Consider the following 26,515-nt stretch of genomic DNA (forward strand, 5'->3'; position numbering starts at 1 on the left):
TGCCTTTCACAAGTGAAATGTGATATTTTGTGTTCTTACAATGTTTTTATTTCTCAATATTATTTTATTTTTCAATGTTATTTTATAGCCTAAGATTGTTAGCTAACTTCCATTCAGCTTTGTATTGATAATGACTTTTTCCCCACCTTATCAGCAAAGAAAGGAATCTGAAACTCAGTGTCAAACTGAAAATAAATATGATTCTGTAAGTGGAGAAGCGAATGACAGTAGCTGGAATGACATAAAAAATTCTGGATATATATCACGGTAAGAGTCTTGTCATTAAATATGTATGTGTCCCATAGCCTCTGGTGGCAACTGTTTGGATCAAAGAATAAATGGCCTCTAAAATTAGATCTTGTTTAACTTTTTTTTAATGTGTGAATATCTAGGTAAATATAACATAGATTTAACCCTCAATTAACTTAATCTAATTCAAAGGGTATGTACCCTAAAATGGATAGAATAAGAGTGTTACAGAAGTTTAGAATTTCAGCCACCAAATTAAGTTTTTATCAGATACTTAGTTATTGAGGGTGTACCATTTACTCAGCTACAATTAATAATACCAAATAATAATTATTGTGTTATTAGACTATGATATAAATCTCCATATGTTACTTAATCTCCAGTTTATTTCATCTTAATCATGGCTAGAATGGAAGAAGCAGGAAAATGGGGGTAAATATACCAATAGAATAGATAATTTTTAAAAGCAGAAGTAGTAGATGGTTTATAAAGTAGGCAAGTCAAATAATTCAAAAGTAAAATTAGAGACTCTGTTAACAATCTGTCACGCATACAGGTTTCGATGCTTGTGGTACAGGAAATGATGTGGTTCATTTTTCGTATTACATAGATTATCACTACTTTTCCCTTTGTTATAATATCACTTTAGTGATATGGGGACAAGGAAAAGATATGGGACCTTACTGCTTAATATCTAGGGTAATGGTTTTATGACAGAAAAGATTGAAAATTACAGCTAAAATGTGTGATACTTTGATTATCCGTGGACTTAATTTATCTAAGCTGCATTCATACTGTATTACCAAAAATTGAGAATTTATTATAATCAGTTACTATAATCAGTTTTAACTGCTAGTTTCCCAAAACTGAACTTACTAGGTGACTAACAAATGGTAAGAGTTTTAAGACCCTTGCTAATAAAGATGACTAATGCATCAGTGACCGGCAATATCAGAAGGCTGTGTGAGAGAGAGAGAGGGAGAGAACAAGGGACCTGGCAGCACTTGATGGGTAATCCACTACTGAAAGCATTGGTTTTTTATTTAACATTTACTTTGAACAGGTCTGTGCAGGACAGTATTCCAGGCTTTGGGAGAAATAAAAAGACTGGGCCTGTCCTGGAGGAGTTTAAAGTCTATGGGGGGAGATAATGCTGGGTAAAACATACCTTAAGAAAAAAGCCATGAACCAAGCAACTAACTCTAGTTGTGATGATTCAAGAGAGCATCATAAATGAGGTCACATTTTAATTGAACCTTAAATCATGAGTAAGTAAGAGTTAGGTAGATAGAGATGGGAGGAGGAGTGAGGTAATGTAAGGCTGTTGTGAAAAGAATTAGAATAATGTACTCTAAAGTTGAATGACTTGATTTGACTAACTATTCATTATTAAGAGTACAGCTGATTGTTTTAAACTACTGGAGCTCTATAGTAATACCTAGTGTTCGTTGAGTGCCTGCTGTATTCCAGGGGTTTTTAAGAACATAAGCTCTGGATTCAGTCATAAGTCTCAGTTCTAACTTTGTCGTTTATCAGTTGGGACCTTAGGCAAGGTGATACTTATATTTATAAAAGTCTGTAATCAAAAATAAGATGTTTCTCTTTTCAGAAGATATATCCATTTTCATATGGATACTTTCTTTAATATTGGAAGATAATTCAGTTGGCCCTCCAAGAGTAGGACATAAACTTCATAGGCTTTTACAGCTGGGGAGATGGATTTGTGCTGAAGTATTTTGTCTAACTATTTTTAGGAATACAGATTATTACTCTTCATTCTCTGTGAAGATAATTGGTCCATGGAGGGTTGGGATCTATTGCCTCTCTTCCTTAACTCTGTGCTTTAACCAGCTGAGCAACTACTAAATTAATATGTGTACAAACCATAAAATAATAAACTTAGCTTTATAAGAGACATCAAAAATAATCCAATTTAGCTCTTCCCTCCTATGACTGGAAGAATAACTTCCACAGCATACATTCATTCATGCATGCATTATTCAACGGATATTTGTTAGACCTTCTATTTGCCAGGTAAACCCAGACACTGAAAATACAAAGAGAAATAAGAATGCATTCTTGCATTCAAGGCCTCTGCAATTCAGTGGCAGTGGGGAGAGTAACTGAAAAATATTAAGTTGAATAGTTCAAACTACTTTGTGCACAGTGCTATGAGAACATTAAGACAGAGGTCTAGGAAGGCCTTACAGAGGTGGCAAGATAAGCACAGTGAGGGAAGAATAGTTTCATTAAGTACAAAGAAGTAGGCCATCTCAGTAGAGCAAATAGCAGAAGCAAAAGCCCTGAAGTTGTGAGAAGCCTGGTGAAAGTTGGCTGGAATATACAGTGCAGATCAGTGAGGTCAGGCACTAAAGGGGGAACTAATGTTGCCATGTGGAGGTCCATCTGTGAATGACAGTGAGTTAGCTTCTGTCTGGATACCTTTGGTGATGAGCTTACTGACTTGTGAGGCAACCCAGCCAATTTCAGTTAGCTTTGGTTCCTAGAACAATTTCTGGCTTGAATAGTACTTAAATATAATAGGATTGATTAAATTTGGTCTGTAAAACTTACAGACACAGACAGAAGATTAAAACACATTTTTGAATTGAATACAGAATGCCATGGGAGGTAAAAGATTAGAGAATTAAGGACAGAATATTTTGATAGATGATAGAAAGTATTGGACAGGACAGTTGCTTTAAGAACAAGTGATTAACAAGTGATTCCCAATAAAACAGAAGCTTTTATATATTTTATAAATTTCTTATGAAAAAAATTAGAATGTGTTTGCTCAATTTATACAAACAGAAAAAAAATGCTATTAGAATTTACACTCTTTATTAAAATAAGTTTTATGAGACTTACTGAATTTATACATTTTTGTGTATCATAAACTAAGATTGAACTGATTATTACCATACAACAAAATTTAAAACTATTGCAAACGATTTTTTTTTTTTTTTTAGATATCTAACAGATTTTGAACCTATTCAGTGCATGGGGCGTGGTGGGTTTGGAGTTGTCTTTGAAGCTAGAAACAAAGTAGATGACTGCAATTATGCCATCAAGAGAATCCATCTCCCCAACAGGTAATGAATGGATGGCACTTCTGGTAAACTCAGAGTTAGCACTATGTCATGTAATCTCATATGTAGTATGTCCTTCTTATTATACTTCATAGAGACCATAGAAAACATAGTTTCTGACCTTCTGAATTTTACGTTTTAAGTGCTTACCAGGTCACCAGTTGTCTAATAGATGTGATCTGTTTTGATTGCTGTTTATATACGTTTAAAAATCTACCCTTGTTTTTGATTCTTAACAACTCAGGACTTTCCTATAGTGAATTTTAATAACTATAGCTTTTAATACATAGCACCATTTAAAAACAATCTATATTGTGGAAAATAAGGAAACATATTAAAACAAAAATTATATCTTCTCTATCCAGTAATAACCATTATTAACATTTTAGAGCATTTTGATTTTTCTTTCTGATAATAAATATACCTAATTAATAGCACAGTTATCAATATAGTACAGTTTTATCTCTTGCTTCTTTCATTGTATCCTCAGCATTTCTGTGTTATTAAGAGTATTTTATTAAAATGTTAAAATACATTAGAGGTATTTATGGCAGGATAATAGACCAGTTAAAACATGTGAAATATTATGTTTGAAATATTATGTTTAATCATGTCTTATACTTACATTTGTGTTTCCAATTTGTTACAGTTAAAAATAACTTTTCAGGGTTCACCTTTTATTTAAATTCTTGATCACATCCATTTCCTTGGGATAGATTCCTAGGACTAAAATTTCGGGCTCAGACAGTGTGGTGCTTAAGATGATGAGGTTTTAGTAATACCTTCCTTTCCACATATTGTAGAGAGCTTCTATGGATGCTTGATTAAATGTGCACTAATTGCTGGGCTGCCCTTCTAATTGGTAGTTAAATGTTCTGTCCAACAGATAGAGACACAGAAATGAGATAGTTTGAGTATTATGGAACTGGTTCTTTGGTATAAAATTTTTGAATAGTTTAAATATTCAAATTTTTGAATAGTTTAAATATTCATACAAGGCACTACACAGGATATAAAATTTAAGAAAAGCTTCTGTGCTCAAGAACCTATAACTATTTGAGGCTTTTGTATACATACTCAAATAACTACAATGCAAGGAAGAGTGTGATTCATGGCTTTGCTAAATAAGTACCTTCTCATGTAGAAATCACAGATGTAGCCAAAAGGCAGTCAAGGAAGGCAAGCTTTGTGGAGGTCATAATGTCTATGCCAAGTGCTCAAGAGTAGACAGATGTGTAGGGGAGGGGTGGCCAAGTACATGTGATGGCCTGAGCGAAGGCTCTAGGCAAATACCCAAAGGTGATAAGGAGAATAATGGAATAATGGGTGTTCTGGCATGGGTAGGGCAAAGGGTAAGAATGGGGGAATATGGAAGAGAAGATGGAAAAGATGGGTTGCAGCACCTTAAATGTAAAGCAAAGGAGTTTAGATTTTATTTGGTGGCAGCTGTGTCTTTGCACAGAAGAATGACTTGATCAAAGTGGAGGTGGCTCTGGAAAGGGTAAGTGACAAGACTGTTAGGAGATATATATAATTTTTTTATTTTTTGCAAAAATTGAGTCTTAAAATACAGAACATTAGTGCAGTGGCAGTGGGGACGGATGAGAAAGGAGTGAGTGTAAAGAATTGAAAAGGAGGAGCTGTTACTTCTAGAGCTGTAAGGACCTAGAAGTTGACAAATTCACAGATGTACCGGGATTCTCAGACGGTGGGCACATTAACAACAACAAAGCACAGGAGGAAATGTGAGAGTAGGTGACCATCTCCTGGAGAGAGAAGAGGATATAATTGTACTCATTATGGTGTTTCAGGTGATAGCGGGATCCCTAGAAATGTGAAAATAGATTCATCAGAGAAGCTGTCAAGCAAAAGATCAAATCCAGATGCTTTTCTAGTTAAACTTCATTGCTTATGATATTCAGTAGTTGAGGCTTTCTTTAAATAAACAAACGTGCTAGAACAAGCATTTTAGAATATAATTTGTCCTCTGTTGGGTGATTGTTCTCCATTCTCCTGAGCGGTGATGCTGAGCTCTCTTTTTCTGGATGCTTTACTTAGACCTGTTCATCCTTCTATTCATTTACAAACACTAAGCAATAATCTTTAAGGGTCTGTAGTCATTCATTTCTACTCATCCAAGAAAGCTCTATTTGAATGAAGAGGTAGATGTGCTTGTAGCACTTACTATAGAAGGAAAAAAAAACTAAAATAACATGTACTTTTTAGAATTATGGCTTTTTAGAACTATGCCACTAGGCTAATTCATTTGTTTCTCATTTTAGATTCAAGGGAGAATTTTATTTAATTTTCACTATTGGTTATGATTACTTCTTTAGACCAGAGCAACCTCAGTGTTTTCCTTTTTCTCTCTATTTCAGGGAATCGGCTCGGGAAAAGGTAATGCGAGAAGTTAAAGCCTTAGCTAAGCTTGAACACCCAGGAATTGTTAGATACTTCAATGCTTGGTTGGAAGCACCACCAGAGAAGTGGCAAGAAAAAATGGATGAAATCTGGCTGAAAGATGAAAGGTAACATTGTTAGACATAGACTTAAAAACTAGTGTTTTCTTTCAGGTTAGTTTTTTGCTTATGTGAACAAAATATCATTTGTATAGTTTTAGAGGTGATGTTTTTTAAAGAAAAATAATATCAGCTTACTGTTCTCATCATATTTTGGAATGTTCTCTAGTCACTTGTTAAATGAAAAGTTCATTTACTATTTAAAAATGATTTTTTCTTTTTTGTATGGTACATGAATTTTTAAATTAAATTTATTGGTTAATAACATATAAGTTTCAAGTGTGTGATTCTATAATACATCATCTGTATATTGCATTGTGTGCTCACCACCCAAAGCCTAGTATCACTCTGTTACCATACATTTCACCCCTTGACCTTCTTCATCCTCCCAACTCTCCCCTTCCCTCTGGTAACCACCCTTCTGTTGTCTGGTCTTTAATGTTTGTTTGTTTTGTTTGTTTGTTGTTTTCTATTTTATATTTCATGCATGAGTGAAATCATATGGTTCTTTTTCCATCTAACTTATTTTGCTTAGCTTGATACTGTCAAGATCCATCCATGCTGTCGCAAATGGCAGTGTTTCATCTTTTCTTATGGCAGAGTAGTCTATTGTATGTATGTACCACTTCTTTATCTAGTCGTTCATTGAAGGACTTGGCTACCGTGTATAAAGCTGCAATGAAGATAGGGGTACATATATCTCTACAAATATATGTTAAGGTTTTTGGGTAGATACTGAAGAGAGGTATTGCTGGGTCATATAGTAGCATTTCTTTCCTTCTATATACATATTGAGTGTTTTAATCATAAATAGATCTTATATATTCTCAAATGCTTTTTTTGCATCTATTCATATGATTTTTATCCTTTATTTTGTTAATGTGTTGTATCATGTTGATCAATTTGAACCATCTTTGCATCCTTGAAATGAAGCCCACTGATTGTGATGTATTATCTTTTTAATGTACTGTTATATTTGATTTGCTAGTATTTTGTTTAGGATTTTTGCATTTTTATTCTTCAGAGACATTGATCCGTAATTTTCTTTTTTGTGTGTGTTATCCTTGCCACGTTTTTGGTATCTGGGTAATGTTTGCCTCATAAAGTGAGATAGGAAGTATCAACTCTTCTTAAATTTTTTGGAAGAGTTTGAGAAGGATAGGTATTAAATCTTTGAATGTTTAGTAGAATTCACTAGTGAAGCCATCTATTCCTGGACTTGTACTTTTGGGGAGGTTTTTGATAACTATTTCAGTTTCCTTACTGTTGATCAATCTATTTAGATTTCCTGTTCTTCATGATTCAGTCTAGGAAGGTTATATATTTCCAAGAACTCGTCCATTTCTTCTGCATTACCACATTTGGTGGCATATAGCCTTCCATAGTATTCTTGTGTAGTCCTTTGTATTTTTGTGGTGTCCATTATAACTTCTCTTTTATTTCTGATTTTATTTTAATCTTTTCTGTTTTTTTCTTAGTCTAGCCAGAAGTTTGTCAATTTTATTAATCTTTTCAAAGAATAAGTTCTTTGTTGCATTAATTTTTTTATTGTCCTTTTGTTCTGTATTTCATTTAATTCTGCTCTAATTTTTATTTCCTTCCTTCTACTGACTTTTGGCTTCGTTTGTTCTTTTTCTAGTTCTTTAAGATGAAATGTTTATTTGAGATTTTTTTGTTTGTTTCTTGGGGTAGGCATGTAATGCTATAAACTTCCCTCTTGTGACTGCTTTTGCTGCACCCCAAAAGTTTTGATACATTGTATTATTATTCTTATTTGTTTCTATGTATCTTTTGATCTCTTTTATTTCTGTTTTGACTCAGTTGTTCTTTAGTAGTATATTGTTTAATCTCCACATGTTTGTGGTTTTTCCAGCTTTCTTATTGCAGTTGATTTCCAGTCTCAAAACACTGTCATTGGAGAATACGCTTCGTATGATTTCAATCTTCTTAAATTTGTTGAGACTAGTTTTGTGCCTCAACATATTGTCTATTCTTGAGATTATTCCATGTGTACTAGAAAAGAATGTATATTCTGGTGTTCTGGGATGAAAAGTTTTGTAAAAATCAGTTATGTCCATTTATTTCAATGTGTCATTTTCTTATTGATTTTCTGTTTGGATTATCTATCCATTGCTGTCAATGGAGTACTTAGGCCCCTACTATAATTGTATTTTTGTCACTTTCTCCCTTTCATTCTGTTAGTAGTTGCTTTACATATTTTGGTGCTCCCAGGTTAGGAGCATATTAATATTAATAAGTATTATCTCTTCTTGATATAATGTCCCCTTTGTCATTATAAAATGTTCATCTTTATCTCTTGTTACCTTTTTATCTTGAAATCTATTTTGTCTAATGTAAGTACAACTACACTCACTTTTCTCTAGATGCCATTTGCTTGTAGTATTATATTCCACCCCTTCGCTTTGAGTTTCTGTTTGTCTTTGCAGCTGAGATTTGTCTCCTAAAGGCAGCATGTAGTTGGCTTTTGTTTTTTAATTCATCCTACTACTCTGCCTTTTAACTGATGGGTTCAGTTGATTTACATTTAGGGCGATTATTGATAATATGAGGATTTTCTGTAGCCATTTTATCTTTTGTTTTTAGTAGTTCTGTGTCTCTATTGTTTCTTTTCCCTTCTGTTTCTGTCTGTTATTTTAGTTTGGTGATATTCTGTGATTTTGTCCTCTATTTTCTCTTTTTTTTATGTTATGTGCCTCAGTTCTAGGTTTTTATTTGTAGTTACCATTAGGTTTATGCAAAAAAGTTTCATATGTATAATAGTCCATTTTCTTCTAAATTCATCTTATTTTCATTCACCTGTGCAAATTCTTTCCCCATTCTGCTTTTGCTTTTGTTGTCACAGATTATCTTTTTTTGTGCTGTGCATTCATTTACAAATTGCAGTAGCTATTTTTTTCTGTTTTTTAAATGCTTTTACCTCCTTTAATCTTTGTTATATTTAAATGTTTAATACCCTATTCTAAACCAGAGTTGTAATTTCCTGCTTATGTCTGCCAGTTAGTCATCTTATTCAGTTTTCTATTCTTTTGTCTTTTTGTTTCAGGTAGAAGAGTACCTTTCAGCATTTTTTGTAATGCATGTTTTATAGTGAATTCTCTCAGCTTCTGTAAATCTGGAAAAGCCTTTATTTCTCCTTCATATCTAAAGAATAACTTTGCTGGATATCTCATTCTTGTCTGGTGATTTCTTGCTTTCAATAATTTGAATATTTGATTTCACTCTCTCCTAGCTTGTAGGGTTCCTGCTGAAAAATCCAATGATAATCTAGTGGGGTTCCTTAATAGATTACCATCTTCTTTTCTTTGTCTGCCTTGAGAATTCTTTGTCATTAATTTTTGACAGCTGTAATATAATGTGCCTTGGAGAAGGCCTTTTTGGATGGAGATAATTAGGTGTTCTGTTAGCTTCTTGGATTCGAGGATCCAGTTCTTTCCATAGGTTTGGGAAGTTTTTGTTAATTATTTGTCTGAATAGGCTGTCTGTTCCCTTCTTCTGTTCTGCTGGTATACCCATTTTTCTTATATTGTTCTTTCTAATGGAATCAGATAGTTCTAGTAGAGGTCTTTCTTTTTCTTTTTTTTATTTTTTAACTCAATTCTCTCTTCTTCTACTTGAATCATTTCTAGATTTCTGTCTTCAATATCAATAATTCTTGCTACCTTCTGATCTCCTCTATTTTCTAAGCTTGCTTGTTCATTTTTCATCTCATTTATTGAGTTCCTCAGCTCAAGAATTTCTGTTTGGTTCATTTTTTATAGTTCTCAGTCTCTTTGGTGAAGTACTCCTTTTGTTTTTTGATTTTATTTCTGAGCTCTTTGAATTAATTTTCTGAATTTTCTTGTATCATGTTGAGTTTTTTCAGGACTACAATCTTGAATTCTCTGTTATTTAAATCATAGTCTTTTATGTCTTTAAGTTTGTTTTCTAGAGAATTTTTATTGTCTTCCTGAATTTCCTTGTACCTTGGTTATTGATTGCTTGATGGATTATTTCTTTGCCTGCGCATTTGTGGAAATGAAATATGATTGTTTAAAATATTTGACTTCACTATTTAGCAGGTTGATAAGTAGAGATCTTTATTTTGTTTTCCAGTAGGTGGTGCTAAAGCACTAGTTTTTATTTTCTCTTACCTGTACCAATGGGGCTTCTGGGACTGTGGGGTGATGTCACCTCTGCAGTGGAAAACACCCTCATATTTCATGAGGCAATGAGCATCGCCTTTACCAGCCTGTAGCCTCGGTCTCAGGGTATCACCTCCATGGTAGAATGTGGTGTGCTATAGGCCTCCTGCCCTGTGTGTTCCCAACGTAGCCTTCCTGTAGCCAGAAGCTGCTGGCAGCCTGGGTTGACCCAACTGCTTCTACCAGAGTTTGCTGGATGGCTGGGGGAGGGGTTAGTGTGTGGAGGGGAGGGGAGTTCCAGCATCTGTGGCTCTGTTTTTTCTACTGGGTTTAGTGGCAATGAATGAATAGAGACCACTTAGGCGGGAAAGATTTTCCTGCCCTTGTGTAGTCTGCCGACTGAGGATTTTACCGCTAGACAGGCCAAGAGAGGATGGGGCAGGCAGGTTTCTACATCTGCGGAATCCTTTGGTGCTGCTGGATTGTGTAATGCTGCCACCCTTTGCATCGCTCCTCTGCCTCGACCCTGGGATCAGCTTTAATATGTGCCGGTCACCCAGGCTCAATTGCTGTCTCTGCCCCTCCAATTTGCCCAGTGGGGGTTGCACCCTGACCCTTCATTGCTGTCGTGTCCACTGGGGCCTCACCGAGCACTGGATTGGGTCTGCAGCTACTATCTCTGTTTCTTCCCAGCCTGTCTCCCCTGTTTGCTGGAATCACCCACCACCTTCAGATGTCTCAATGCGAGGATCTCTCAGACATATTTGGGAGTTGAGCAGGGAATCTTTCATTGAATTATAATTATCCAACTTATTGTAACTTCAAAGGGAGAGAACTGGATGTTCTCTTTCACACTGCTATCACTGCTGACATCACTGATCTAGAACATGAGTTTTTAAAATTATTAATAGATAAGGCTCTATGAATTGTATAATTCACTGAGGGATTTATAGTGGCTTTTCTCAATAAGAAAATATCTACTTTTGTCTACATACTTTAAATTTTTTATTCAGTTTCTTAGTAGTTAAAAAGTTACAACTCCTTTTTAAAGTAGTTTTTAACTACTTGCAGTTAAAAATTTATAAACATCTTATGCAGCCTGAGGATAATCCCCAAATTAGATATGCTGTGATAAGGAGGTAAAGCCCTTTTAAAAACTACTGAATGAGAACAAAAAGGAAGCAGGTTGCAAATTGAGTATTTGCCAAACAGCTGGGGTAAAATTTCTGCCTAAAAGTACCAAACACAGCCCTTGTTACAGTGACCCTTGTTATAGACTCAACTAATAGCCAGACTATGGAAGGTCAAGTGAAGTGGCCTGTTGTCTCCAGGCCCTGTGAGCTTCTGCCCTGATTTGGTTGGGGCTTCAGAGTCACAGCTACCAAGGGGTCCTGTCCTTCAGTGCTTTGTATTTTGTGTGAAAGCCTTGGCTACCCTGACATGACAGTCCCAGATAATGGTTCCAAGTATAAGATTAACATTTAAAGTTAAGTTTTTTAGAAAGAATGGATGGAATGTGATATTCTTTGTCTCATATAGCATGTTTCTATTTAATCCGTATGTTGTTTGTCTTTTGGTAACTGGCTTTATTATAGTTGAAGCTTTTACAACAAAGGGCGTGGTTTACATAATTTAATCAACATGTATTCACTTTCCTCTCCCACTTGTAGCACAGACTGGCCACTCAGCTCTCCAAGTCCAATAGATGCACCATCAGTTAAAATACGCAGAATGGATCCTTTCTCTACAAAGGAACATATTGAAATCATAGCTCCTTCACCACAAAGAAGCAGATCTTTTTCAGTAGGGATTTCCTGTGGCCAGACAAGTTCATCTGAGAGTCAGTTTTCTCCACTGGAATTTTCAGGAACGGACCATGGAGACATCAGTGTGTCAGTGGATGCAGTGGATAACCTCCAGGACAGTTGCCTCACGTGCTGTGATGTGAGAGATAGCACTATGGATGGCAATGAGGAGGCGCGCTCCTTTAAACTTTGTCCTTCTGAAGCTTCTCCTTATGTAAGATCAAGGGAGAGAACCTCCTCTTCTATAGTATTTGAAGATTCAGGCTGTGATAACGCGTCCAGTAAAGAAGAGCTCAAAACCAACCAACTGTACATAGGCAACTATTATGCTAATAAACTAACTGCTACCAAGCATTCCAGTAGCAAATCTTCTTCAGAACCTACTTTATCTATTTCTCTTCCAAGACCAACCACTTTAAGTCTAGATCTCACTAAAAACACTGCGGAAAAACTCCAGCCCAGTTCACCAAAGGTGTATCTTTACATTCAAATGCAGCTGTGCAGAAAAGAAAACCTCAAAGACTGGATGAACAGTAGATGCACCATAGAGGAGAGAGAGAGGAGCGTGTGTCTGCACATCTTCCTGCAGATCGTGGAGGCAGTAGAATTTCTGCACAGTAAAGGGCTCATGCACAGAGACCTCAAGGTCTGTATTTATGAAACATCACCCAAGGGTTTCAATATGATGTTTTGTGCAACGCTTGCAGTATTTGTCAGAGGAGAGTGAAGGTATTGGGAACAGAGGTCTGGGAAAGTAGCCTGAAGGGGACTGCTGCAAAAATGAGAAATCTCACATCTTAAAAACCTCAGACCAATTGTGAGTTTTCCTCTGTAATGGATTTATGTCCCTTCTGCAGTAAAAAGTATTCTGTCTCCTGAAGAAGAAAAAGACTTATGTAAAATCCATCATGAGCAGATTTTACAGTTTTCTTATGGCTTTGAGTTAGCCTGACCCAGGTTCCTGTAGGGCCCTGAAGTAGCACAGTGAAATTGCCACACTTTTTGCAACTATTCCTGAACCATTTTGGCTTTGGGAAAGGAGGTGAGACGCTGGATGATAAAAGGTGGCAAGTGGTTAGCCAGGTGATTGTTTGCAGCTCTAAAACCTTTGATTCTATTTTCAGTGTATACGATATTGACTATTGTAGCGATGCAATATGCTAAATATATGCAGTATTTCCTCAGTACGTGTTCCTGAAATAAGTGTATAGAACTTTAATCAATTTCTGCCATATTCTGTATGCTCATAGCAATCATAATGGCAAATGTAGATGTGTAGTGAATATATAATTATTTTTCTAATGGAAGTAGCTTAAATTTTTTATAGATTTTGACTCATTTTAAGTATTTTCAGTTTGGTTTTATATAACCACAAACTTGTTTCAGGGTATCAAAGTAGCTATTTGGATGAGTTATTTTCTTCTAAAATCAGCAGTAGAGTTTTTAATCCTTGAATATATTTTAAGAGTTTGGAATAACAAGGATAAGAATTAGAAATAATTCCTATTTTCCAAAGTAATTGTTGTTGAAATATATATAATCATCGTGCTTCAGTGATTTTGATGTGAGCCCAAACTGATTGCCAAGAATTATTCTACACTGAATGAGAAGTTCAGAGATGATTTATTTTAGTTGGAAGGGGAATACACTTTCCAGGAGGCCAGATACCCCTCACTTGAGAGACTGGTGGCGATTAGAATATGGTAAACATTTCTCATGTGGTAGAAACCAATTAGTTGATGTATACATTCTTCTTGTACTTAACACTTTACACACAAAATGCCAAATTGAAAAGCATATAATTATGTTTTTTACTAATTTTGAATGTTCTACTGATTTTATAATATTAATGAGATATTGATGAACATTTGTTTAATGCTACAATGCCATCTAAAGGTTTTTCTTGTATTTCTCTATGAACCAAAATAATTTCAAGAAGAAAACTAATTTTTTATTTTTCTCTAGAAATCAAAAGCTTTTCTAAAGATAAATTCTCTTTAAAGATTAGTGAACCAGAAAAAATTCCCCAAAGATTTTTATTCCTAGGTGTAAGGGTTATGCATTCTGTTCATTCTGACCCAAGTCTTTGAGCTCAATGTTAAACCTCCTGGGCCCTCTTCTCCTTTTGTATGTGGTCACATTTTTTTTATCAGTACTCTCTGCCCCCTGATTCTCCAGACTTGCTTTTAATCTTTTCTTCTCTTCACTCAAGCCACACTGGGTTTTTCATAGTTCCTTGAATACACGGTATCCTCATAGAACCTGGTTATTTCTTTTTCGTAATTCTCAGCGCAACCATATTATTTATCCCCTGGTTTCCACAGGGGCAGGAGCCGTGTCTGTTTGTTCACCTGTTATATCCTTAGCACAATGGCTGATACATTCCATTTTGTTTTGAATATCCTCTTGTTTGCAACCAAAAGCATTTGTAATAACTTAATCAAAAAGGAAATTTATTGGCCTGTGTAACTAAATCATCCACAATTCAAATAGAACTTTATCTAGGGTCAAGTGATGTGGCCAGAATGTGGTTTGCGCACCTCTTGCCCCATTTCTTGTTTCCATTTTCAGGCAAGATCTTTCTTCACAGTCTCAGGGCAGCTGCTAGTGAGTCTCAGGGCTACGTGTTTTAAGTCTTGCGGAGTGATGGGGTAGGAGGTGAGGGGGAAAGTATCTCTTCCCCTACTGTTGATCAGAAGTCCTGGGTTTCCTTCTAATTGATAAGGCAAGGACACATACCCATCCCTAAACCATGCCCTGACCAGGAGATGGGATTATGCTGATTGGTTTATGGATAAGTTCCATAGGAACCATGGAGTTGCTGCACGTGTTGGGAATAAGAGAGTTCCCAGAGTCAAGTCAGGATACTTCTTGTTAGAACTACAGGGGTATAGAGGGTTGGTGAGCCTAAAAATAAAAAATAAATTAATTAAATAAAAGCCTATTACAGTGTTTGGTAAATAACACCAGATGATGGAAGAGCAGAGGAACAATGAAATTTAAGACAGCATTAGTCTATTATAGTCTCTCATATAAGATGATTTGTAAGAGAGCAAGAGGTTAATATTATAGACTTTGTTTATGTGCCTTAACTTCATTGCTTCAAAGTCAAAATTGTATAATGATATTTTGGAGTTTGAGAATAAAATGTTATTTGGCAGTATTTGAAACTTGGCAAAATTTAATTTCATGAGCTAAATGGCGTTTTCCTTATTTCAAGGGCTATGAATGGTGGTCATGTTAGCCGGGATTAGAATAGGTGATAGAGTAGGGGTGAGAGAAAGATGATATATTTTATGTAGGGGACTTTGAGGAGCCCATGAGAAATTTGGTTAGCTATATCTTATAAACAGTTGCATATGAGAGTTTAGAACTCGAGAGGGACAGTGGTCTTAGAACATATGCGAGCATATGGGTTTTAGAGGAGGCAGCACAAGGTTATAGTTAAGAGCTCATATTCTCGTTGATAGCCTACTTTCCCTTCTCAGACGCAAACCTGAATATCAGTCTGTTTCATTCATTCATCAAATAGTAGTGATTAGCTACTAGAGGGCATGAATTGTACTGAATGCTGAACCCGTGTTAGTGAAGCAGAAGTCCTTTGCTCATGAGGCCAGATTGCCTCAGTTTGAATCCTTGCTCCACCACTTACTACCTGGGTAACCTTGGGCTATCACTTAACTTTTCTGGGCCTCAGTTTTCACATCTTTAAAATAAAATAGAGAACTAATGGAACTAATAGGGTTGTGAGTATTACATAAGTTATTAGTAGTAAACAGCTTAGGCTCCAGGCATATTGCAAGTGCTGCTATATATGCATTTGCTATTGTTACTATTATTATCATCATGACTTAAGTTATAAATGTAGAGAAGCTGACCAGAGGGAGAATATATAGAATAATAAGATTGAGCAGTACATAGAATGCCCTAGGGAATGTCAATCTCTAAGGGTTTAAATAGATCCTATTTGCTACCTCATTAACCAAATGGCTAAATGTAAATGCTAACTCCTCTGCGACCCTTCCCTTTTCTTTATTCACAGTACTTGACTAACATGGAAGGATTATTTTTATTTTCATACTAGCCCATTTGAAAGAGAAACATGCTTGAGAATATCTAATTTCTTGTATTTGTTTTCTATAGTCATTTAAATAAATTCTCTTCACTTTTTCTTCTTCTCTATGCACACCTATTGTGCTTTTTGTTTATTTCTCCAGCCTTCCAACATATTCTTTACAATGGATGATGTGGTCAAGGTTGGAGACTTTGGATTAGTAACTGCAATGGACCAGGATGAAGAAGAGCAAACGGTTCTGACTCCAATGCCAGCATATGCCAGACACACAGGACAAGTGGGCACCAAACTGTATATGAGCCCAGAACAGGTGAGTCTTTTGTTTTCCTTCTGAATTAAAAATAGATTTTCAGTTAGATTGGCAGCAAGCTAGATGAACCTCATAAATCTCCATCCATGTTCTGCTTAAAATACTCAGTAAAATAAAATCTGAAAAGTATGAAAACTGGTAATAGTATTCCCCAAGCAACACAGCCAGGATACAGTTTCTACAACCTGAATTGGGAATGGATTTTAAAAAAAAAACACTCACAATACATAAAACATGCTCACCCTCTGAACCAGAACTTGACAGCAACCAGAAATTTATAAAGAGACTTTGAACACTCCCCTTCCAAACTTAACTCAAGTTTGCCTTGTGTAAACTGTGTGGGAACTGTTTTCAGAGCCAGCTAGAGCAAGAGGTGCTGTACTGAGCTGCCCCCTACAGAAATTCACAGGGAACTTCCAAAATATCTCATGGCAGGAAGTAGAGGTAGGTAGACTCGGATATCTTGTCTTGTGGGATGCTTACTCAGCAAAGGAACAGGGCAGAGACTGGAAGAGTGGTGGGAGCAGGGCATCCTGGGAGCTTCAGAGTAGCATGCCCAGCCACCACCACGCTGATGATATTCATAAGCTTACATATACTTAAATCAGCAGTTCTCAAACTCTTTGGTCTCAGGACCTATTTATACTTGTAAATGTGATTGAGAACCCAAGAGGTTTTCTTATCTATAAATATTTGCCGTATTAGAGATTAAAACAGAAATGTATACAATTTTATTCAATTAAAAATAACAATATTAAACCAGTCTCTTCCTAAAGATATTTTTATGGTAAATAAATATTTCTCAAACAAGCAAATAGTGAAAAGAGTGGCATTTATTTACATTTTTACAAACCTCTTTAATATCTAACTTAAAATAAGAGCTAGATTCTCATACTTGCTTTTTCATTCAGTTTGTTGCATTGTGTTATTTTAACTGAAGTAAATGAAAATCCGATCTCACACATATATGTAGTTGGAAAGGGAGATATATTTTAATAGCATTTTCAGGTCATTGTGAGTATTCTTTGATAGTGCATCAAAATTCAATAAGCTATAGTTTCTTAAAAATCATTTGCCCTCTACGGCCTTGCCACCCTGAATGTGCCCGATCTCGTCTGATCTCGGAAGCTAAGCAGGGTCAGGCCTGGTTAGTACTTGGATGGGAGACCACCTTGGAATACCAGGTGCTGTAGGCATATAAAAAATAAATAAAAATAAATAAAAATTAAAAAATAAAATCTTTACCAAAAAAAAAAAAAGTCATTTAACCTGTGGAATCTAAAGCCATATCATCAAATGTTTTGTACTCTATTACTTTAACATTCTTAGTTCATTTTCAATGGATCTTTTACCCATGCGTGCTTTTGTAATATTGTGCATCGGTAATTTGGAAACTGTTGATTCCCTAAGTTATGTAACTTCTCCAAAAGTCACAATGTATTTGACAGTATTTAAAAAATCACTTTGATTAATATCACCACCAGTCTCACCAGAAAAAGCTTCAAGGATGAAGAAACTGTCAGGTTCCCAGTGGTGAATACGAATTTTCCAAAATTCTGATTTTCATGTCAAAGCTCAACTTTTATCATTAGCAACAAATTCTGTCAGATTCCTTGAAGTGCCATTTTCATTTTGTTTATCTTTAAGAAAATACATGTCAAGTATCCAAGTCAGAGTAACCATAATTTGTCTACTAATTGTTCTTTCAAGTCCAAATGGTATTTTGCGAAAAGAATACTGGCTCATATTGTAACTCCAACAAGTGCACAAGTGCTTCCCTTGAGAGAACCATAGTACTTTGGTGTGGAGCAGAAATGCTTTATGAATACTTACTTCTCATTTTGTCACACAGCATATTATAAAGATGTGTACCTACGGATCAAGATGTGATAAAATTAATGATTTTTACTGCTTCAGCAAAGACATTTTAAGTGAAATTGTCTTTTTTGTTGTTTTGTTTCTTAACTTTGAGTGTGCGGCATTGAAGAATATAGTTACTGTTAATACAGTTTGGTGACACTGCCTTGATTTATACTAAGGTTCCAGCAGTGTAAATGTCAACACAGTGAAAAGACAAATTGTATTTTAGTATTATTATGAAAATCATCTTGACCTTGCAGACCTCTTGAAAGGATGTTGAGATCCCCAAGGATCCATGGACCACACTTTGTGAAACCAATGGATTAGATTATTTTTGGAAGGTTGTATCAGAGACCAGGACTAGGAATTGCTTTGAGGAGAAGAACTTTATTTTACTGTTGTACAGTAACCTTTAGTATCCTTTTGTACTGTTTCAGTTGTTTACATTATTCAAGTGTTTCTTTTTCTGGTTTAAAATTTTCGTTCTTTATTAAAAAATTTTTTTAAAGAACCCTGTACTTAGACGTCTTGAATTTCAAAAATAAAAGAAAAATGATATAAGTACTTAGGTAAGAAAACAAAAAGGTTACAGCTAAAGAGCTTGTTTTCTATAGTACTCAATCTCAGAAGACAATAAAGCAAGATGCAATTTTGAAGAAAAATATCTGTGACCGATGAATCTTATTTCTGGCCATGAAGTTATTCATGTACAAAGAAATCGGGCATTTTTACCTAGATAAGAGTTAAGGAATCTCTTAAGTGAATAAAGCAGTTGCAGAAATGTATGCATAGTGTGCAATGTTTTGTGTAAACGAGAGAAAGTTATGTGTTTGCTCGTGTTTACATAAAGTAACTCTGGAAGGATGTGCAAGTAATGAATAGTTACAGAAGCAGTAGGCAGAGGGGAAGTGGCTGGTGGCCACTGGGCAGATGAGGGATGGTTACGAGGGAAATTTTACTATATGCTTCTCTTTGAACCATGTGAATACGTTACCTATTGAAAGTGAATTTAAGAATGGAAACAAAAAATATTGGCAATGGACATCTAAACTGATCAACTATATATGTCAATGGATTATGAATATGAATACCAAAATAAAATTGAATGTAGCAGCTCCTCATAAGATGGCGTAGAAGGTAGAGACAGTGCATGACTCCTCTAGTGACCACACCAAATTCTAACAAAACTACAGAGCAACCAGCACGCAGAGTTGCATGAGGTCTGGCTGAACGGAAGCCCTACGACTAAGGACGAAAATAACAGGTCATCTTAGGATGGTAGGAGGAGTGATTAAGAATCAAGAGGGCTATCTTGGCTACAGAGCTCCCTTTCTCACCTGAGGAGTGAGGGGTCTGGACTCCACATGGGGCTCTCTAGCCCAGCGTTCCAGTGGTGGGAAGAAAAGTCCCCACAACCTGTGGCTGTGAAAACCAGTAGAGTTGCGGCTGAGTGAGATGGAAGGCTGCAGGAAGCCCTTTTGAAGGGCCCACGCCCAGCCTTACTTGCTGACGGACTCACTTGCTCTGAGCTCCAGACTGGGGCAGCTGCTCCAGGGTTACCAGGGATATACAGGGAGGCGCTGAGCTGTTGGGCTTCAGGGTGAGGGCTGGAGAAGCGGCTTTCTCCCAGAGGTGCAGGCAGAAACCATTGTTCCTTTGTTTAGCCTGCCCCACTCCCAGACTATAGAAGCAGGCACCATCAACCTGGATAACACAGATCGCTCTGTCCAAGGGATTCCCTGAGACTCCACCTCTCCCAACTTATGGGCTCACCCAAGCTGCCTCCAGTGATTTATTCCATACAAACAGGTTTTCTTGGCTCCTGCTGCAGACTATCATGAAATCTCTCAGAAGCTCACAAAATGCAGAGAAGCAGCATCTGGCCTTGGTGTGCCCTGTACCTCTTGTTAGCCCCAAGTCGGCATATAAGTAGCCCCAAGACCCACCCTAGTGGCAGCCAGCCTCGGTTTCTGATTTGGCTCCTCGAGGCACCTATAAGACCAGCACAGATGGAAGCCTTGGTTACACTTACCAGATGGTCCCAGAGGTGCACAGGCTACAACTAAACTTGGCCTGAGCTGGACCCCTCTCAGGACTGTGCCACTGGGCCCCACAGCACACCTACTACATAAAGCCACTCTACTAAGATCAGAAGACTAAATGGCCTTACCTAAATACATAGAAACAGATACAGGGAGGCAGCCAAGAAGGAGAGACAAAGAAACATGCCCCACATGAAAAAAAAGAATTCGCCAGAATGGAGACAAGCAATTTAACAGATGCACAGTTCAAAACACTGGTTATAAGGATGCTCAAAGAACCCAGGGGAAAAGTAGATGAACTCAGTGAGAATTTTAACCGATAGAAAATATAAAAATGGAGATGGAAAACATAATAGGGAGCCAGTCAGAAAATAAGAATAAAATATCTGATATGAAGAGTACATTAGAGGGAATCAACAGAGTTGATGAAGTAGAAGATTGAATCAGTGACATAGAGGATGGGACATCAACAAGAAAAAGAATCCAAAAAATGAGTTTAAGGAACCTCTGGGACCTCAAGCATGACAACATTTGCATCATGGGGTACCAGAAGGTGAAGAGAGAGAGCAAGGAATCGAAAACATATTTGAAGAAATAATGACTGAAAACTTCCCTTACCTGGTGAGGGAAATAGACATACAACCTCAGAAAGTCCAGAGAGTCCCGAACAAGATGAACCCAAAGTGGCCCACACCAAGACACATCATAATTAAAATGCCACAGATTAAAGACAAAAAGAAAATCTTAAAAGCAGCAAGAGAAAAGCAATTAGTTACCAACAAGGGAGCTCCCATAAGACTGTCAGTCATTTTCTCAACAGAAACTTTATAGGCCAGAAGGTCTTGGCATAAAATATTCCAAGTGATGAAAACCCAGGACCTACAACCAAGATTACTTTACCCAGCAAAGCTATCATTTAGAATCGAAGGACAGATAAAGAGCTTCCCAGACAAGAAAAAGTTAAAGGAGTTCATCACCACCAAGCCGGTATTTCAGGAAAGGTTCGATGGTCTTCTTTAAGAAAAAGAGAAAAATATGTATCAGAAGTCTAAATAAAGAATGGCAATAACTACATATCTATCAACAAGCACTTCAAGTGGAAAAGAATTAAATGCTCCCATCAAAAGACAGGATAAGAATGGATTAAAAAAACAAAACCCTTACATATGGTGCCTACAAGAGACTCAGTTCAGATAAAAAGACACACAGAGACTAAAAGTAATGGGATGGAAAAAGATATTTCATGATGGACCTACAGAGTATTGTACTGAGTGGAGTAAGTCAGATAGAGGAAGATAAATGCCATATGATTGCATATATATGTTAAATCTAAAGAACAAAATAATAACAGCAAAAAACAGAAACAGACTCATAGATACAGAGAACATTTTGAGGGTTACCAGCTGAGAGAGGGGTGGAGGGGTCAGTGAAAATGGGAAAGGGATTAAGAAGTATAAATTCGTAGTTACAAAATAGTCATGGAGATAGAAAGTATAGCGTAAAGAATATAGCCAATAATATTATAATAACTACAGTATCAGGCACTAGATTTATTGGAGTGATCATTTTGTGAATTACATAGATGTCTAATCACTATGTTGTACACTTGAAACTAATATATGTCAACTGTAACTAAACATTTTTTTAATTGAATATAAAATATGTTCTTAGTAAAACCTTTATAATTTTAAATATAGTCATCGTTATAAGCTGGATTTGTCACTTCCATATTAAATTAACAGAAATCAGGAAACGAGATGGTAAGAACAGAGAAAGATGGGAATAAGGATTTATATTTGATATAACTAAATTCAGCATAAGAATTAAAAATAATATTTCTACCTTCAGTGTCACTACAGAAGATGAAAGCAAACAGATATGGAAATACAAAACACAAAGCAAAACTTAATGGGAAAGCCAAATATTAGTTATGACGATAAGTAAATAAATGTGTTTAAATTTCCCTTCAAAAAAGAAAACTTCAGATTGGGTTAAAAAAATTTTTTTCTTAAAGAAAGATTAAAAAGGGAAGCTAGATGAAGAAATATACAAGGCCTTATATAGTTGGCATTTGAACATTTATTGATAAACAAATAAGATATACTTTCATTTCAAACTTCTAGACCACAAAGAAACATCAGTGTATTTGAAAACAGAACTTGTGAATGTCTTGCTATGATCACACCGCAGTAAAAAAGGATAATAGTAGGTTGTTTTGATTTTGAGTTTTTGTTTGTTTTTGTTCTGTTTTGGCCAGCTGGACACCTTCCTAAGTAACACCTTCCTAAGTAACAATTGGGTGAATAATAAAAATATTCATGCAAATTATTAAGAATGAAAGGAAAAATATTGAAATTCATGGGAAGCGACCAATGTTCTATTCAGAGATAAATTTATTTGAAAGGGCTTTCTTATATGAGCACATTACTGCATAAGTGATTTGCATTATGCTCAGTAGTCCATGTGAGGAGCTGCAAGGTGTTAAACACAAATAAGTACTCAACTGGTAAAACAGTAAAACAACATTATGGCAGATTTTAAGTTTTAAATAAAAAAGGTAATCCTCTCTAGCAAGTCTGCTTAAAGGGGAAAAACTGCAAATAAAATTAGAAATTAGAAATGATACACGTGGCAGAGATCTTAATGTATAAGAGATTGTTTTACACAGTTGGTCATTTACAACCAAAAGTATCCAAACTGGTGTGAGTAGAAAAAGGACTCTGTTATCCTACGTAATTGAATCGTCCTAGTCAAATGATGTGGCCAGGTCCTGGTAAAAGGAGAAATTAAAACTGTATGAAATATCAAAGTACTGTAAATACATGTTTATATTCATAGGAAAAAAGATAGGAAGGAAGAGCCATAAAATGTCAACAGTCACTGCTGTGTAGGGAGCTTTGAAAGGTGTTTTGGACTTCTCCGTGTTTTCCGATTTTTCTACGTAGGCATGTATCAGAATTGATACTACAATGTGTTTAATAGCATTTTTTTTTAATTCACCATTATTCAAGAGGCTGGAAATACACCTTTACACTTTAAATATTGTGAAAACAAAATAAGAATGACTGGATAAAAGTTTACCTTTGCACATATGCTTACGAATGAAAGGCTCACTGGATAGGGTTCTGCCACCCCACCCCTTTTTGAAATACATGATTCTCCCTTCACTCGCTGTCAGGATCTGTCACATTATATTCTTTTTTCTTTTCATAGCATTTTTAACTCTCTGAAAGTGTTTTTCTTCCCCTCTACTATATAAGCTATCAGAAGAGAGACCTAGCTTGTCTCTTTTCTTATTTTATCCTCAACACCTAAAAACACTGTCTAGAACTCAGCATAAATGTATGGTGGATGAGTGAATGTGAATGTCAATGAAAAGATAAACACTAGGTAGGTAGTCCTGACCAACTGTATTTTAGCTCGTGGCTGATGTGTGTGCATGTGTGTGTGTGCGTGTGTACACACACGTGTAAGTGTTTGTTGGAGGTAAGGGTTGCCATCTGAAAGAGATTGATGACAAGTAATACCATATTTGTTATTGTCGAACATACTAGAAAATCAAATAGAAATTTTGTCATCGCAATATATGATAGTTAAATAAGGTAGTTAAAAATGGACAGTCTTAATTCTCTTAATAAACCTCTTATTATTCTTCTGTATTCTTAAATACAGAAACTGTCACTTTATAAAGCATCCCTTTAAAAAGTCTCTCAAAATACTTTGGCTGTATGAATTGTCGTACCCAAGCCTCAGAAGTTGTACTAAGACATGGTTTTAAAATATTCTTTATTGAATCTCTTAATTTTCTTATCCTCCTAGGAGAAAATGAGCAGAGATCACAGTTACTTTGTTCTTGGTTGTAATTACCAGTAAATACAAGCCAAGTTCTAGTATTACGCAGCAATAAAACAATCAGCTTAAACTCTGAAAGGGTATATTATATTCTGCTTCCCTTGAGATTGTACTTAATAATTTTTTAGATATGCTGTAAAGATCACTTTGTATGTGTTTATGAAGCTACCTTTTTTTTTTTAATGTATTTGATAATGCTTTTCCTCCCTTATTATTACTTTAATCTATCTTCTGTGTAGGGAATATGGAAAATATAGGAATGTATAAACAAAAAATATCACTTACTAAAAAATCTCTAAAACATTAACAGTGGTTATTTCCTTTTATGTAATATATATACACATACATCTTAACATTTTTATATGTTCCTTATTTTGGAAAGCAAAATTGGGTTCTAGTCTGTAAAATTTTGGATATAATATTAAAATATAAGCATTTCTCACATTATTAAATGTTCTTTGGAAACATTTTTGGCTACATAGTATTATTCTCCCTGTTAAGCGTTTTACTCAACATTTGTTTTGGACATTTTAGTAACTCGTCATTTTTGCTGTTAAGAATATCACTTAGATAACTACCCCTGTGTACAAATCTCCGTCCACATTTTCGTGTACCCTAGAGTGGATGAAATTAACTAGGACCATCAAGTGGGAGTAAAAATTTATCACCAGTCGCTTTTCATGAGAGTGTGTTAGTTTATATTCTCTAATATCGTATGAGGATGTCCTTTTCACTGTACCCTTATAAGCTCTGTTTCTGAACATATTTTCTTTGAATACTTCCCAAACCTCAGGGATAAGAGGTAAGGGAAGAGTAGAAGGTGGTGATGCAGCTGATGCCCTCTTTGAAACTTTTTATCTGATCGTCTATATTCTGTATGCATCCAGGCAGGCAGCTTGTGGGAGTAACCAGGGAGACAGGTATCAAATGGTTTAGAGAGGAGATTGTGAAGGGTTTGTAATCCTGACTGCTTACTACCTTGTGACTTTCCCAATTAAATGCTGGTGTGGAACTTTCCCAAAGTGACGCCCTTCTCTAGTTTTGCCAAATGTCAAATTATGTGCCTAAAGTAATTTTCACAAATAAAAGGGTACTACTGAATCCACTGAGGTCACTTTTAATTTCAATGAGACTTTGTTTAGTATAGTAGTTGGGTTGTAATTCATCTGTTCATTTTAACAAGTCAGTATTTATTGAGAGCCTTCTCTATACTTAGCCCAGTCCTGGATACAAAAGAAGCAGTTCCATTCCCTCCAGGGCTTCATACTCTAGTTGTGAAGAATAAGAAATATACAGGAGAATAATACAACTAAGAATGCAAAGTAGTCCATAATTAAGTGCCATAATGAGGGCTAACTACACTTGATTAGTGGTTTGGAGTAATGAAGATTTTCTCATAAAAATGGGTGAGGACTAAGATGATTAGAAATGAGAGATTTGCTTTAGATAGAGTTCACTTTGAAAAACTTCACCTCAGGGGTAGTTGAGCAGCTTTTACTGGCTCCCACAAACTTAAGCATTGCAAGGCTCCAGGTTTCTGCCAGGCCTACTTTACTGATGCATATCTCAGAGCTATTCCTGGGCTTTCCTTCTGTGATGCTGAGTAGTTTAATTACTCTTGCTGTATTGAGTTGAAGAAAAGAGGTTTGAAAGTTAACTCTTTGCTAACATTTTTACACATACTATTACATTTCAACAGAGACAGGACTAAGTCAACTTTGGGATTCACCAATGCCATAGTATCAATTGTATTGTCTCTGTTAATTTTTTTCTAATATTCTTTCAGATTCATGGAAACAACTACTCTCATAAAGTGGACATCTTTTCTTTAGGCCTCATTCTGTTTGAATTGTTGTACCCCTTCAGTACTCAGATGGAAAGAGTAAGGGTAAGTTCTCCCCACCTCAAAAAAGGTAGAAAAAGAAAATGCTCTTAAATTTATAAAAGAACAATGTTAAAAGGAAAGTCAGTTATTCTTAATACCACAGACTAGGTAAGTACAAGTGCGAGAGATCATGTGGGCTATACAGGGAGGATTTTAGGCTATTTGCTTCTATTTAAAGCTCAGTCTTCAAAAATTGTTTAGTTGAATTTTTTTTTTGTTCCTTGTTACTAAATTCATGATAACAGTATCTTGTACTCAGTAAGTCTGTAATAAGTGCACAGCTAGGGTAGAGAGAAAGTGATGGTGGTGCTTGGTCAGAGGGAATTTTCCAGAAGACAAGTGGCCACACATTCATAAAAGCTGGCGAACTAAGCATAATTAATTTTTTTTCCTCTCAAACCATGACCATGGTTTTTTAAAGAAGATAGTACTGAAAGTCTTTTAAATGTAGGCCTTTGTCATATTTTTCCTCATCCTCCATAAGTGGTCACCCTCAACTTTTCTAGCTGTTGTCCCTGGTACTTGCCTCCACATTTCTAAAATTTATGCCCTTGTCACCATTTTGTTCTCAGTTTTAGACCTATCTGTTTACTCCTGCCCATGGTAGAAGAGGATGTAGTTCTCAAATAGAGCCAAAGGACTCATATCTTCTAACCAAAAGGGCCTACCAAAATGACTAAATGACTA

General features: G+C 35.9%; 1 protein-coding gene and 1 pseudogene across 3 annotated transcripts in view; both read left to right on the plus strand.

Moving 5' to 3' along the window:
- The window catches only part of EIF2AK3 (eukaryotic translation initiation factor 2 alpha kinase 3), a 70,516-nt gene that overhangs the window by 39,003 nt on the left and 4,998 nt on the right, over positions 1-26,515 (plus strand). For all 3 annotated transcript variants that reach the window (XM_039852775.1, XM_039852777.1, XM_039852778.1), the window contains exons 10-15: positions 155-267; positions 3,219-3,341; positions 5,717-5,866; positions 11,670-12,450; positions 16,022-16,189; positions 25,730-25,831. In XM_039852775.1, coding sequence (XP_039708709.1) covers positions 155-267; positions 3,219-3,341; positions 5,717-5,866; positions 11,670-12,450; positions 16,022-16,189; positions 25,730-25,831 — 1,437 coding nt within the window. The remainder of the gene's footprint in view (positions 1-154; positions 268-3,218; positions 3,342-5,716; positions 5,867-11,669; positions 12,451-16,021; positions 16,190-25,729; positions 25,832-26,515) is intronic.
- Positions 17,267-17,385, plus strand: LOC120594711 (uncharacterized; annotated as a pseudogene).

This window comes from Pteropus medius, unplaced genomic scaffold (assembly GCF_902729225.1).
Source record: "Pteropus medius unplaced genomic scaffold, Ma_sr-lr_union100, whole genome shotgun sequence".
Lineage (NCBI taxonomy): Eukaryota > Metazoa > Chordata > Mammalia > Chiroptera > Pteropodidae > Pteropus > Pteropus medius.